General features: G+C 34.0%; 1 protein-coding gene across 3 annotated transcripts in view; it reads right to left on the bottom strand.

Annotated features, from left to right (window-relative positions):
• nahoda overlaps nucleotides 1-14,939 on the bottom strand; it is a 334,524-nt gene that overhangs the window by 38,636 nt on the left and 280,949 nt on the right. For all 3 annotated transcript variants that reach the window (XM_069822333.1, XM_069822334.1, XM_069822335.1), the window contains exons 4-8: nucleotides 12,159-12,256; nucleotides 10,350-10,483; nucleotides 7,117-7,338; nucleotides 4,222-4,758; nucleotides 1,695-1,736 (exon numbers count right to left, since the gene is read on the bottom strand). In XM_069822333.1, the coding sequence (XP_069678434.1) occupies nucleotides 1,695-1,736; nucleotides 4,222-4,758; nucleotides 7,117-7,338; nucleotides 10,350-10,483; nucleotides 12,159-12,256 (1,033 nt within the window). The remainder of the gene's footprint in view (nucleotides 1-1,694; nucleotides 1,737-4,221; nucleotides 4,759-7,116; nucleotides 7,339-10,349; nucleotides 10,484-12,158; nucleotides 12,257-14,939) is intronic.

The raw sequence follows: 14,939 nt of genomic DNA, 5'->3' as shown, positions 1-14,939 counted from the left end.
ATTTTGTTCTGCTTCAGTGGGAATGACTTAGCTTAAACGTTGAAATTAGTATTTTCATGCTTTTGTCATTTATAAAACAGAGTGTCTTCATAAAGTCTAGGCCTAACCATGCAAATTATAAAATCCTGAAATGATACATTCTCAATATTACAGACTTTAAGAAAATTAACACAGTATTTACAATATCGATGTATGCATTTTTGCAAAGGAAATATAGATAAGAAATGCACCACACTATGACTATCTCAAGTACAGGATGTAACGAAAGTGAAAATATCTTTACATAAGAAAGAAAAACCAACCGGGCACACAGCATTTTACAACACATTTAAATATATATAATCGTAATATTGAAGAATATATATTTATAAAAGAATTCAGAACGCTTTGGAACTACTGTGGTTTATAAAACGAAATTGAATAGAGCAGCAGAATTTATACTCAGAAATTAAATAAATATTAAACGGCATTATTGTTTAATAATCTGGATGTTAATTAAATAATATTGAAATTAATCATATTGGGTGCTATATAGTCATATTATTACTTTCACGATTGTTAATTTTGCCAGTTTCGCTAATTTTAATTGAAAATAATTTACTTCTTGATGCACTTCTATTTATTTCAGATCAGTTGCTTTCTCCTTCGTATATTATACAGTAATGGTCTTACTAATAAGAACTCTATATACAGACGTTTAACTGTTTTATACTTATACAATGAGTAGCTCGTTTATAAGTCGTGTGTAAATTCTTTACTAATAATCACTACATACGTCGTGTATAACAGTATAACTGTTACACAGCTACGTCATAGTTTCGTCATTACTAATAGAATATCCGAGGTTCTCTACTGCATCCGGTAGAGCGCTCCAGTGTGGCGTGTTAAATATCGATAGTAGAACTAGCTCTAATCGATTACCACACTACAATTTGGTCAAAGAGTACAAGCTACAGCAATATCACAGTCTAATAGATATATTAGACTGTGGCAATATTATTCTAATAATTCTATGATCTTTGGTTTGTTCTTCTGTGGTTACAAGGTAAACATCATCATAAAATGACAGTCGATACGAACAGCTGTTAGAGGGGCTGCCATTTTTTTCCCTATATACAACGCTTAAACAAAGGGTTTCATGTAAATAACTACTGCAAAGCAATTCCCATTGTATAGTTACAGCCTGTTTATACGTCCATAGCTTATTCACGGTTTATTAGTAACGTTTTCTGTCTCAACTCTGCATAAGTCTCGTATAAAAACTATACACGGTTTATTAGTAAGACTGTAGTTATATAAGTAATTATATATGAATTCAGGAAGTCGAGTTAAATTACAGTCAACTTGTTAATACAATATTTGTGTGTTTTGTTTTTCATATCTTATTAAATAAGCGAAATACAATATTTCATTTTATTTATTTTATGAGACTGAATATTATATATAAAAATAACACCTAAACATGCCAATAACATTCTGATCTACATCAACGGTACGAAAACAGCAGTTCTATATGTTTAGTTCTTATGGCATAGAGCAAAAATTATTTACAATAACTATCCATAACCATTAAAAACACTTGCATCTTATAAGGCATTGCGCGACATGCATTTCATGCCAGATAAGACCGATGTTTTAATAGGAACAGGCTTATATACACACAAAACTAGCTTTAAGAAAATAAATTTACTTACTTTGAGTCTCATTTCTCTTTGGAGTTTCTCTTTTCCTGCGACCTGTAAAACGTAAAATATACATAATTAATTCTTTGACTGAAAGAGATAAATAACATAAGTAAGAAAAATATACACATGTACACCTCTTGCTCCTGTAAGTTCTGTCTTCGAAAATAAGTTGCTGAAATTGCAATGCTTGCATACTTCCTATTCTTTGTCGTAAGGGGTACATTGCACTGTTTATTACGTTTAATATTAATTTATTTCGGCATGGTTAGCGAAAGTGACGAATATTCCAGGATCCAGTGTTCACACTGGGAAAAATATTAATAATATTATATGGATAGAAGAAAGAAACAAAAGTTCTGATGAATTTATGAAAATTGAATTACAGTTTGTTAGGAATTTTAACCTTTCTTTAAAAGTTTCTTTAGAAATGTGAAAGATGTTGTTAAATTGCTGAATGAATGCAAATCAACTTTTAAGGTTTCTTCAGATATGTGAAAGATGTTAAATTGCTGAATGAATGTAAATCAAGTTTCAAGGTTTCTTCAGATATCTAAAAGATGTTAAATTGCTGAATGAATGTAAATCAAGTTTTAAGGTTTCTTCAGGTGTGTGGAAGATTATGTTAAATTGCTGAATGAAGTAAATCAAGTTTTAAGGTTTCTTCAGGTGTGTGGAAGATTATGTTAAATTGCTGAATGAAGTAAATCAAGTTTTAAGGTTTCTTCAGGTGTGTGGAAGATTATGTTAAATTGCTGAATGAATGCAAATCAAATTTTAAGGTTTCTTCAGATATGTGAAAGATGTTAAATTGCTGAATGAATGTAAATCAAATTTTAAGGTTTCTTCAGATATGTGAAAGATGTTAAATTGCTGAATGAATGCAATCAAATTTTAAGATTTCTTCAGATATGTGAAAGATGTTAAATTGCTGAATGAATGCAAATCAAGTTCTAAGGTTTCTTCAGATACGTAAAAGAAGTTAAATTGCTGAATGAATGTAAATAAAGTTTTAAGGTTTCTTCAGGTGTATGGAAGATTATGTTAAATTGCTGAATGAATGCAAATCAAATTTTAAGGTTTCTTCAGATATGTGGAAGATGTTAAATTGTTGAATGAATGCAAATCAAATTTCAAGGTTGCTTCAGATATGTGAAAGATGATGTTAAATTGCTGAATGAATGCAAATAAAATTTTAAGGTTTCTTCAGATATAGTTACTTTCAACTAGGATTTACGCCCTTTAGAAGCAACTTCGACATATTTTCAAGGTTGTTTCTTATCCTCGTTTTCATGAGCTTCAAAATGAGCTATGTTCCATTAAAACGTGAAAGGGGTGTGATGAAAAGTTTCCCTTGTCAGAACATGTCATTAAGGCTCCTATCCCTCATATGTTCAAGATGATAATAAATATGATAAAATCTGAATTAAAACGCGAATGGAAACGAAAAATAGATAATTAAGAAAGTGCATAATATGTCCTAATCATTATCTATACTTATCAGATACCGGTATTTAAATTATTTTGTATGTTTTTCTTCTTTAGGCCTACTGTACTGTTCTCCAACCAGGAGATAAACCGTGAAAGGAATGTGCTTACTACTGCGTCATCTATTGGAGCGAAGTAGATAGATAATATTAGGGTTATAACGTCAGTTTAAAAATCATGCGCTCTCCTCCATATGTTATTTCCTGTATGGAGGGATTAAAAGACCAAGGGCCCTATTCATAGACATTCTTAGCGCGGGCATTCGGTGGATGATCAGCGAACTAACGTTTTTCTTATTCATAAATCAGTGTTAGGGATATGATATGATATAAATCCTATTTAGCACGCTCGTAGCCAGGGCTAGCGAAATGTCTATGAATAGCACCCCAAGAGATTAACAGTGATCTAATTTTGTAACTAGGGTAGTATAAAAATGTGTTATGGTTTGTGCTTTGAGAGACAGCCAATAGAGATATGAATATCCACGTGTGTGACCTTATGACATCTTATGACATCAACATTCATTCACAGCATCATCCCGCTTCCCTTCATTCCCTGGAGACTTTCTCGTGGTTGGAGTACAGTAAATATTTTTTGCTGTGTATTTGATAAATGTAATATAAAAGTTGAGTAACTTAAATTAATAGTTTATTTCAACAGATATATTAACAATTTTCTAAATACGAACACGCTTTTAAATTGAAGTTTGCGTTAATTTAGAACTATGGAAATCATAGCCCTACTCATTTTATAAGGACATTTGGAGCACTACTGTGGATTAATGGTTAGTACGTCTGACCATGAAACTAGCGGGCCTGGGTTCAAATCCTGGCTGGAACAAGTTACCTGGTTGAGGTTTTTCCCTCAACCCATTAAGAGAAAATGCTGGGTAATTTTCGGCGCTGGACCCTGGACTCATTTCGCTGGCAATATCACATTCATCTCATTCCGACGCTAGATAACCATAGCAGTTGATAAAGCGTCTTAAAATAACAAACTAAAAAAATGACATTTCTACCCTATAATGTAGTAATGAAAATAAATGACGTACCTTGAGAAGAGCTGACCCTGTAAGAAACGCTGGTTGACACTGTCACGTCTTTGTCTGTCTGAGGCGAGCTGTCATAGTCCTTGGTCTCCCGAGAAGACACCTTGCCATGCTTGGGTTTCTCTGTTGGTTTTGGCTCAGGCTCGCTCGTGGGGTGTGGTTCACTACTCGGCTCTGGTTCGCTGCTTGGTTCTGGTTCGCTGGTTGGTTCTGGTTCGCTGGTTGGTTCAGGCTCGCTGCTTGGTTCTGGCTTCCCTGAAGGCTCAGGATGACTCCCTGGTTCTGGTGTGGCGGTTCCAGATTCAGATTTCTGCTTTTCGTCTTTGCTTCCTGGATCCTCCAAGTGAGGGAAATTGCGACAGGACGCTGTTAGGTGACGTGGTCGCCAGCCTAGGCCAACGTAGCTTGTACCATTTACGACCATCACAACTTCCAGTTCCTGCTGTTCCTTTAGTATTCTCCAGTAGATGGTAAATGTGTTGCTCAAAGCTCGTTTACTATAAGCCGTGAAGTCCAGTTCTGTTGTCCTGATTGGAGAACCTGGAGAGAAAGAAACCAAAAACAAAGGAATGAGGAAGCTATCCGTTACTTTAATAGTAGAATCAATGTGTAGCTTCAAATGTTGGTATGGTAATGCGAAACTAAAATATTTCGTACAAAGTAATAATCTGTTGTAACTTAGAGCACCTAAGGTGAAAAATCTGAAATGCTCTTTCAAATTTTCTCAGAACCATCACTTTGGTTTATGCCTATCTCAAATAAAGAGGCATCATTGAAAGCTGTATTAGAGATGTTTCTCTCTTGGTATGTTTAGAAATTTTGAGAAAATAACTTATTATTTGTAAGTCTTAATACATTTTCTGGAGCAAAAGTGAATAACCTATACATCAATAAATTTACCTCATCTCTCATTTACAATAAATAAGATATGAAACGACTATTTATTACAAATGGGTCAATATAACACTCGATGTACTCAAAACTTGAACTGTAAACGTTAAAACTTAAAACACAATAAATAAATAAATAAATAGATAGATAGATAGATAGATAGATAGATAGATAGATAGATAGATAGATAGATAGATAGATAGATAGATAGATAGATAGATAGATAGATAGATAGATAGATAGATACCAGCCAATAAATAAATCAATAAATTTAATAAATATATAATAGATAAAGAAATTTATTAAAATATAAATAGATAGATAAATAAATAAATAAATAAAATGCTTCAAAGAGCATTGAAACTTTGTTACACTTTATTGATATATTCCGTATCTCATTAATCAAATCTTAAGTATTGAACCGCATAACCCACAAATACCTAACCAAAAGGGAACACCAGGATCCTCTGGGTCAGTACTGAATAGTGTTGTCCCTGACGGAAGAAGTCGCTTAATTTGTTATAAATGTATGCTATATGTTGAATGTATTAACGTTCAAAATGTGTGATGAAAAATTGTGATTTATGTGTTTTGGGACATTACTAGACTCAATCTTACTTAACCCTTAACTTGGCAAAGCTTCATTTCTCACACTAGTTTATGAAACCTTGTCGGACCGTAAAGAAAACAACTATCGCAATGTCCATATTTTTATGTGTTGTACAATATTATAGTATTGTGAAATTTTAATTTCCCTACCAATTTTTTTTCTATTGTTCTATTAAAATTATAGCATACTAGTGGCTTGTGCAGCAAATGCTGCAAACTAAGTTCATTAGACGTTCAAATAAACATTTTTCAGATTTATTTTCAATGAAGAATACCAGACTTTCTGAAAGTTATTTGCTTCCATAATAATGAAAGATACTCTCTCTCGAGCCAATACTGAAGAGAACCACGCATATAAATATCTACACCACACCGCCATTAAATATATGAAAAAGACCCAATCCCACTTGATTAATAACTATAAAAATATTTGATTTTTAATAATATTATTATCTTACGTAAGTTTTATAGCTTTCAGTAACATATACTATATGTACTATATAGCCGCCACTCAGTAAAATATAGAAATCAAAATCTAATTTAAGTTATTCTCTACATCTACTTATATAACCCCAAAACGTTTCACTTTCATATCATCAATACAGCATTAATATGTATAATTAATGAAAAATAGTCACATCACGGCATTAACTACAATAATATTTCATTTCTAATAGTAATAATGTCATCAAACCACCTCAAGTTTTGTAGTTTTTAATATCCAATGCACAGCTGTACCCAGAAAATTACACACTACAGAATCGAACCTGTAAATTATTTTTAGTAAGTTAAGTTTTTAATAACCAATTTAATTTGAGCTCTAAATATGTCAGCATTCTTGCAGATCATGGCCTTCGTGTAATATTGTTTACTGTAGTGTGTGTTTTGTTTTATTCTGAAATGCAACACAGCCGACTTGATGCCCGCTTCGCTTCTCCTGAATGCAATTAGCTAGTTCTCAAAACTGACGACAGATGGATTTTGGAAAATAGGAAAATTATGTAGGAAAATTGACATTTCACTGAAAACTACTATTTTTCCGAAAAACTTTGGGTTCCAAGCTTCAAAATGAGGGGCCATTTATTAAAATCCGTTCAGCCGTTTTCCCGAAATTTCCATCACCAGTTCAAATTATATATATAGAAGATAGCCTAGTAACCTGTTGTATCCTATAGGATACTTTGTCAATTTAAGGGTTAAGAAGCAGAGAAGGAATTCTTAGGTTTCAATACTCTACTATTTATATTATTCTAACTTTCAACTCTCCAGTATTAAGATTCTATGTCATTTTCTGAGTGCTGTTTTATTTTCTGTAAGAATATTATAATTCAAACAAGACTCATATTTCACAATATCAAGACTTCGTATTGAGTTAAAATTCAATAAGTTGTAACTCACGTTTCGTGCAGTCTGGTCCAAACCAACCCAATTCACAGTAACACTGCCTCCGAGGGGCTGTGGTAGCGTCAATATCAATACATTTCCCCCTGTCTCCACAATCATTGCTCTCGAAGCATTCGTCCTTGTACTGACAGCGGGGCCCGTAATACAGCCGATCACAGCGACATTTTGACAGCAAATATCGTCCATGGCCGCTGCAATCTTCCTTGAATTCTTTTTCTGTAAATTAAAATGAATAATATTAAAGAGTTAAGATATTTCTATTAACTGAATCAAACATGAAGGCATATTTGAGTAGATTACAAATGGGCGGGTTGGCTGCCAAGTGGTGTACGTCCAAACTTCTATGTTTTCAGGAGAGCAAAATTAAAGTTTGCAATTCACTGCAAATTCAGAATTGTATATGTCTTGAGTAAATAATGGCTTGGAAATAAGTGGATCATACACACTTTCAAATTAGAAGTTATAAATCTATCTTGCAACTGTTTTGACTACCTCAAAAGTGAACTTTTCAAAGTCATGATCTTAGAAAAAAATCGCATTCCTCTAATTGAAACAAAAATAAATTGGGAAAGAAAATGGGATCAAAAAAAAGTTGAAACCCTACTCAAAACAGAATTGTTGTTTATTGTTAAGAAATACAAACAAAAATGAACATTGAAAAGAACAAAATGGAAATTCATACGATGTCATATGATATCATGATATCATCAACTTATTCATCGTCACTGGAAGCAGTTCAAGGATTAGAATTTAAGCCAAGAAAAAAAGAATGGTGACAAGGGTACAAATTGCAATAGGTCCCCTATATATTTTTTCTTTGCTTCTGTGACGAATCTTCCATCAAGGTAAGCCGTTTGAAGTTGATGCTGAGTCAGGCACATTGACGGGAGCCCAGTACTGCCACGACCTTTTCTCAAGTCAAGCTCTTCGAACTTAACCATTTCACATACAGACTACAACTTGCACTTAATATGAATGGTTCACACACAAGTACATTATTTTATTCTTGAACAACACTTACCTAATAATAAGAATGTTTGGAACACAACAGAGTAAACAATGTTCACAGGCGGCGACAGTACAGAATCTGTGTGCTGATAACACTGGCAGAAGCACCTGGACATAACACCACTTGACTGCCAAGGCGCTCAGCAGTTTCGTTCAGTGTAATAACCAGTGGCGGCTCGTGAACTTGTGGATTGGGAGAGCTGCAGTAGATTTTGGTACATACAAATTTCACTTCTTGATACCATTACTAATAAGTATAGGACAAAAATAAATGCACTATATATCGAAAAACCAAAACTTCCTGACTTAGTTGGGAGATGTCTGTAGGACCATTTGCTAATCCCTAAGAAAAACTAATACCATCGATTTCAGTCTGAATTTCAGATCGGCAGACAATCAACTTACAATCTACCAGTTCATTCTGAATTGTCTTAGAATAACCTTAAACAGTGACATGTTCCAAATGATTTTTGAGAGGCTCGTTTAGATTACTCACGAACTATAGCAACCCACGAAACACATCAGGGTTCTTCGAATCGTTTTTTCATCATGTCCCCTAAGGAGAAGTTCATATTGGCCACAAGATTTGATACAATCAATTTTTTTAAATAATTTCACGATTTTTTATCACTTCTTGATTAAATGTTATGTTTTATTTAACGACGCTCGCAACTGCAGAGGTTATATCAGCGTCGCCGGATGTGCCGGAATTTTGTCCCGCAGGAGTTCTTTTACATGCCAGTAAATCTACTGACATGAGCCTGTCGCATTTAAGCACACTTAAATGCCATCGACCTGGCCCGGGATCGAACCCGCAACCTTGGGCATAGAAGGCTAGCGCTATACCAACTCGCCAACCAGGTCGACTCTTCTTGATTATGTTTGAGAATGTTTGTTCTGTTCGTTTCACTTAATTGCACAGCAGTATGAGTTGCGTAACATAGCCAATGAAACAACATTTTTCAAGTGAGACTGCGAAGATTCGTGCATTTTGCTTTTTAGGGGCAAATGTCCTAAATCTGTCACACCACTCCTAGTCCATGCAGTATCACCACCGAAGAGGAGGCAAGGAAAACAAAATACAGATATTTTTTTTGTTCACATCCACGTAACCACAAATGCTTAGCGTAAATTTCATTGTTATACTTCCTTACATATATGCACTATTTCGGCTGGATGAAGCTTAAGTAAGATTTAAGTCGGGTAATGGACGACCCTTTAATTTCACTTCATTACATCAATATTCTCCGCAAGGGAAAGTTGAGAAAAATAAAATTAATATTCTGTAATTCACACACACTCATGCTTGCACATTTGCACTGGTTAAGTTACGGTATTAAGACGTCACACCAAAGCAACACTCAGATATACTGATGGTCAACAATTTTATAAAACTGGAAAAGAAGTCTCTTTCGTATTTTACGTGCTATATCAAAAGGATTCTACTCGTGGAATCATTTTGAGTTAAGGCAAATATTAGGTTCTGCTGGAGGCTGGATATATACGTAATAATAAGGCAAAAGAGAATATTAATTTCGTTATATTAACTCGATAAGATTCTACAACAATAAGTATGTGAAAAGAAAATAAAAATTTTGTCATTAAGTGTCAAGGGAATAGAGAATCCATTTGACGCAGCATTACAATAGCGGTGTGGGAGGAGAGGAAAGATCCCTTGTTGCCTGGCTCTGCAAGCCACTGCAAGGAGATATGAGTTTTAAACAGCGGCAGTTTTCCTCTGTTTTCCTTCACCTCTCTTACCCCTGACCAAGCAAGACACACTCTCTATGAGCTGACCACCCTGCAGATCCCAGGACGACTTTGAATGCAGTGTCAATTCCAATACAGTCGACGCGCAAAAAGATTATGCATAAGATAATAGTACATATTCCCGGCCAGATGAAATATAAAGAAATTTACCAATAAAAGCTGTAACAATTCTTCTAAAAATTAAAATAAATATTATTTTTATTTTCCTGTCAAAGCAGGGAGTGCTGCAGCTCCGCAGCTCTTATGGACGAGCCGCCCCTGGTAATAACATTCTGCGTTATTTATGAGCGAACTATTGAACTTGGACGCACACTACTTGTAGGATACAAAGAACTGGATGTCTAGTAACTATGAGTGGTGTTAGTCCATTTTTTCAATTTTTGTGACTTACACCCCTTGGCAGCCAACCCGTCCAAATGGAAATATATTCATAATTGAGTTTCACTTACTGGAACGAATGTCTACGTCTGCACAAGACCAGAAGCGGTAGGATTTACCCCATTCCTCAGCCTGTCGTAGCAATCTTATCGTACAGTCGCTGCAGTTGAAATCAGGTGGCAGCTGCACCAAGTATGATTGCGCTCTAGAAAGAAGAACATATATCTGTTATAATATACCAATTATTCCTTTAGTGACTGCTTTATCTTGTGTGCTTTATGACTCAGATCAGTTAACTTGATGGAGGAATTCTTTGTATAACATAATTATGTTCTGGATTCGGAACTTTTTATATTTTAAAAATAATTTTGTGTCTCCCCAAAAATTCAGGTTCGTTCATTGTTCTATTCAACTTCACTTGAATTTTTCGAAACAATAACATTCAGGGCCATGTCCATTTTGCACATTCCACAGAATAGGGGAGGAGGAAAAAATTAGAATTTTACCAGAGGAAAATGAAAGATCATACTTCTAAGAAATTCAGAGAACGAAGTTTGATATAGAAAAGTGTATGAAAAAACTTCAAAATGTAAAAAATATGTTGAATATGACCAATAGATCATTAAAATATGCTCTAAGAGGATAAAACATATTCATATTCATATTCTTTATTTGCCTGAAGGTACAAGAATACAAGAGGCCTCGTCAATGTGACAATATAAAAAACAATGTGTCAATATTTAAAATATTAAAAGAGTAAAAAATAATAAAATTTAACTAAAATACTACATCATTTTCAAAAAATTCATTCATATTATAAAAGGGATTATTTTGTAGCCATCTCTTAATCTGAAATTTAAATTGTGTTTCATTAAGTGCCTTTATATTTGTAGGTATCTTATTATATACTTTTATTGCAGTAATTACATAGCTTGATTGTGTTTTTTGCAACCTGACATGTGGTACATTTAATTGATCATTATTTCTTGTTTCATAGCGATGCAGATCTACTATACTTGTGTAATTAGTAATATTCTTGTTTACATAAATTAAAAGTTCAAAAATATATAGATTGTAGACTGTCATAATATTTTCATTTATGAAAAGAGATCTATATGATAGTCTGGGTGGTGACATTATTATAGTACGAACTGCCTTTTTCTGCAGTAACAGAATGTTTGGAAGGTCAGAACTATTTCCATATAAAAGTAATCCATATCTAATAACACTTTCAAATAATGCATAGTAAATTTGTTTTAAATAATGTTTGGGAATCTTGTAAATGATACTTCTCAAGAGATAAATTACTCTAGAAATTCTTTTACATACATAACTGACATGGCTATTCCATCTTAGTTTAGGATCCAAATACATACCCAGCATCTTTACAGAACCCAGCATCTTTACTGTGAAATATACACAAGTATGCTCTAATAAAGTATCTTAAATTAATTAGTTTTTCATAAAATGGATTTCTGTATATTTTAGCAACTCATTGACTTTACAAAAAAAAAAAAAAAAATGTCAAATCATGAAAATCCTAGCCCTAATAATAAAATATTTATTTCATCCCCCCCGCCCCGGCCTTCTACTGAAAGTAGTCTAAAATGTCACAGCTGCAGTAGGCCTATATCAAGTAATTTATAGTATAAACACAGTCTAGTACATACAGTCACGAAGCTCAACATGTAGGGAATATGCATCCAATGACAGTTGAACTTTAGTTGCTAGCCACTAGGATCGCTACTATCGCACAGTCTATTATTGTTCCTAGTATTCTCAGTTGCCAACCGCTTGGAGCATTGTATCGCGAGAAATGCAAAAAATCACCTCAAGCTTCATGACCATGTACTGGACTGTGGTATAAAGCAGATACTTACGTTACGTCATCTTTAACGAATTCAGACTCGGCTGTCACTGGTGTAAGGTCAAGCACCGGACGCTGCAACGTGTCCAGCACGTGTAATTTGAATCCTCCCTGTAAACATAAACGCACTGGTTATACCACCTTTGCTTATAGTGAATGTTGCGATTTATTTAATAAAAAACCTCTGATTTACAGTAAAACCATTTGATAAGTATTCTTATCATATTATGTGCATTGTGCATCAAGGGGTAGGTCTAATTTTTTCTGACTATTCAATTTATAGGATGAATCTGCGATATTGGCCAATAACGTTTCAGAACCGCCTTAAAATAACCAAGCGTCTTATCTGAAAGGACGCCTCGTACAATACTTCAGTGTCAATCACAGAAAATCAAGAAATGCCAACAGAATTTAACTTTGAAAATTTTCAATAACTGTAACTTCAATTAATAAATGTCTGTAAAAACCTTTCGTATGTCAGCTTATCTTACTTTTGAGGTTAAGCATTGTTGTTTCGTATTTCCGCTCTGAGTAGTTCGCAATAGTATTTAGTATGCCGGGATAGATAGCAGTTCAGTGGCGGCTCGTGATAAAATATTATGTGTGTTCACAATTTTGTGTTCCAGAATCGAAGAGAATTTGAAATCGTACGTTTTTAGCCTAATATGAAATGTCATAATTCCAATGTTTCACTGTCGAAAAAAACCGTATATAAATTCAAAACAACATATAATAATAATAATAATAATAATAATAATAATAATAATAATAATAATAATGATAATAATGATAATAATAATAATAATAATAATAATGAAACTTAGTCTTTTTATTTCCAGTTTTTCCTGGAAAGCCAGTTTACCCAGTTCTTTACTCTTCAAAATTACTTGAACAGAGTTCATTGTTTACGTTTGTTAAAAATTAATACATAAAACAATTTACAAAAGCGTGTGTTCAGTAATATACAGTATTTTGATTCACAACACACTGATACACTATAGCTTATACCAGTACTGTAATCCCATTCGCATAGATTGATTAGTAGTCTATAAATACATGTCAGTAAATATTATTCTTAAATAATATACACCACCATACAGATACTTAAATTCATACCACCATCACATTCAGCCAGCACGTCTTTGAAAGCCAAACTATGCTATATGCCGACACTGAAGTATAGTAATTCACAAACTACACTCTCGCCGCAGCACTGTACACACATCCACATAAAGTAAACGTTCAAACAGTGAGATGCTGACACCTGCAGGCTAAAATACAGACTTATTAAATTTTCTCCTCGAGATATAGCACGTAAACGATAGGCATCGACGCACCTGACATCTGTAGGATAGATTCACTGTTCACTTAATACTTTGTCCTCTTGACGAGTCATAAGCGGCCAGCGAAAGACAATTTTCTCCAGCGCATGCGTGAAATTTCTGTAACCTTCTTGAAAAGAGCACGGCTTGTACGTGAACGGATGTTGCCAAGTTTACATAAGAAGTTTATGCAAGATGCGGAAAGTTTAAAATACTCGATCCTGATATTATACATTCCCAATACGCCAATACGGTATTAAATAATAAAACTAGTCGTGCATTAATGGAAACAAGGTGTTCACGTGCTCTTGTGCTCTTATTGACGCACCGTCACTAGCAGTTTGTTTTCAACTTCATTACAGGGAAACATAAGTCTTATTGTTGTGTTTTATAATAGTTATTATCATTTACGTAAGTAATTCGGTTTTGCAAGTTATTTAATTTTATTCGTTGAATAATCTTATTAAACTGCACTCGTGATTTTATTTTATTAGCATAATTTCACTCGTCCTTCGGGCTCGTGAAATTATCAGTAAGATGAAACAGCACTCGTGGAATTACTGCAGATTACAAATGTAGGTCCCGTGCATTCGGTCCTCCTTTTTCCGAAAGGCAAATTAAGATTTGTGGTACAAGTGCTAGCGTGCTGGCCTTCCATCCACGCAGCCAGTTCGTGATGGAAACCTCACAGACAGTAGAAAAATTCATAGAACCCATTACTCTATCTGAGAGCCATTAACTACCTTGAGAAATTAATGTTTCTTTACTCAAACGTATTGTATGAATCAATAAATTAATAAGCCAGTCCGTTTATATCTATTTATTATTTTAGCTGTTTTAAATCGTTATTAAAACTAAAATACAGTGCTGCAAGTTAGAGAATTTCAAAGACGAAAAGTGTAGAGTCCTGCATAACCGGTTACGAAAGATAGAAAAAACATATTGCTACTGAACGCCTGGCGCTATAGACAGTATGCGAAGCTCTTGCGTCTCGCGGAGTAGTCTAATGTTCGGTTTAACGAATGTCCGAGTCGCACTCGGGTGGACGGCTCTGGATCATGAAAGACGATAATATTGAGCTGTCCAGGAGTTCAAAGAATAGTTTCAAGGACGCGATTATCATCGTGTACCTTTCAATTGATATTGCCTCCTCTCTCCTCATTGATTGAGGCACGCATCATGAAACTACAATCATTAGATTTGAGAGTGCTTTTATTTTTGTTAATAACTTTTTATCCCTCTAAAAACGACTTATTAGAGAAATAATAATAGGGCCTACATTCACTTAGAATAATTAAAAGACATAGGCTAAATTAACAACTACTCTTTCAGAGGTAGCCTACGTATTTTGAGTTTAAAGTGTGAACGTTACAATAGTAAGTGTGTACATATGTGCTCTTGTATTTTGTAAGTAATTGTAATTTATTTTATTCTTGTATTTGTTTACATGCCAGATTTCATCTATGCATTAC

Source organism: Periplaneta americana, chromosome 3 (genome assembly GCF_040183065.1).
Source record: "Periplaneta americana isolate PAMFEO1 chromosome 3, P.americana_PAMFEO1_priV1, whole genome shotgun sequence".
Classification (NCBI taxonomy): Eukaryota; Metazoa; Arthropoda; class Insecta; order Blattodea; family Blattidae; genus Periplaneta; species Periplaneta americana.
Note: the sequence above shows the minus strand (reverse complement) of the source record. Positions and strands in the feature narration are given on the sequence as shown.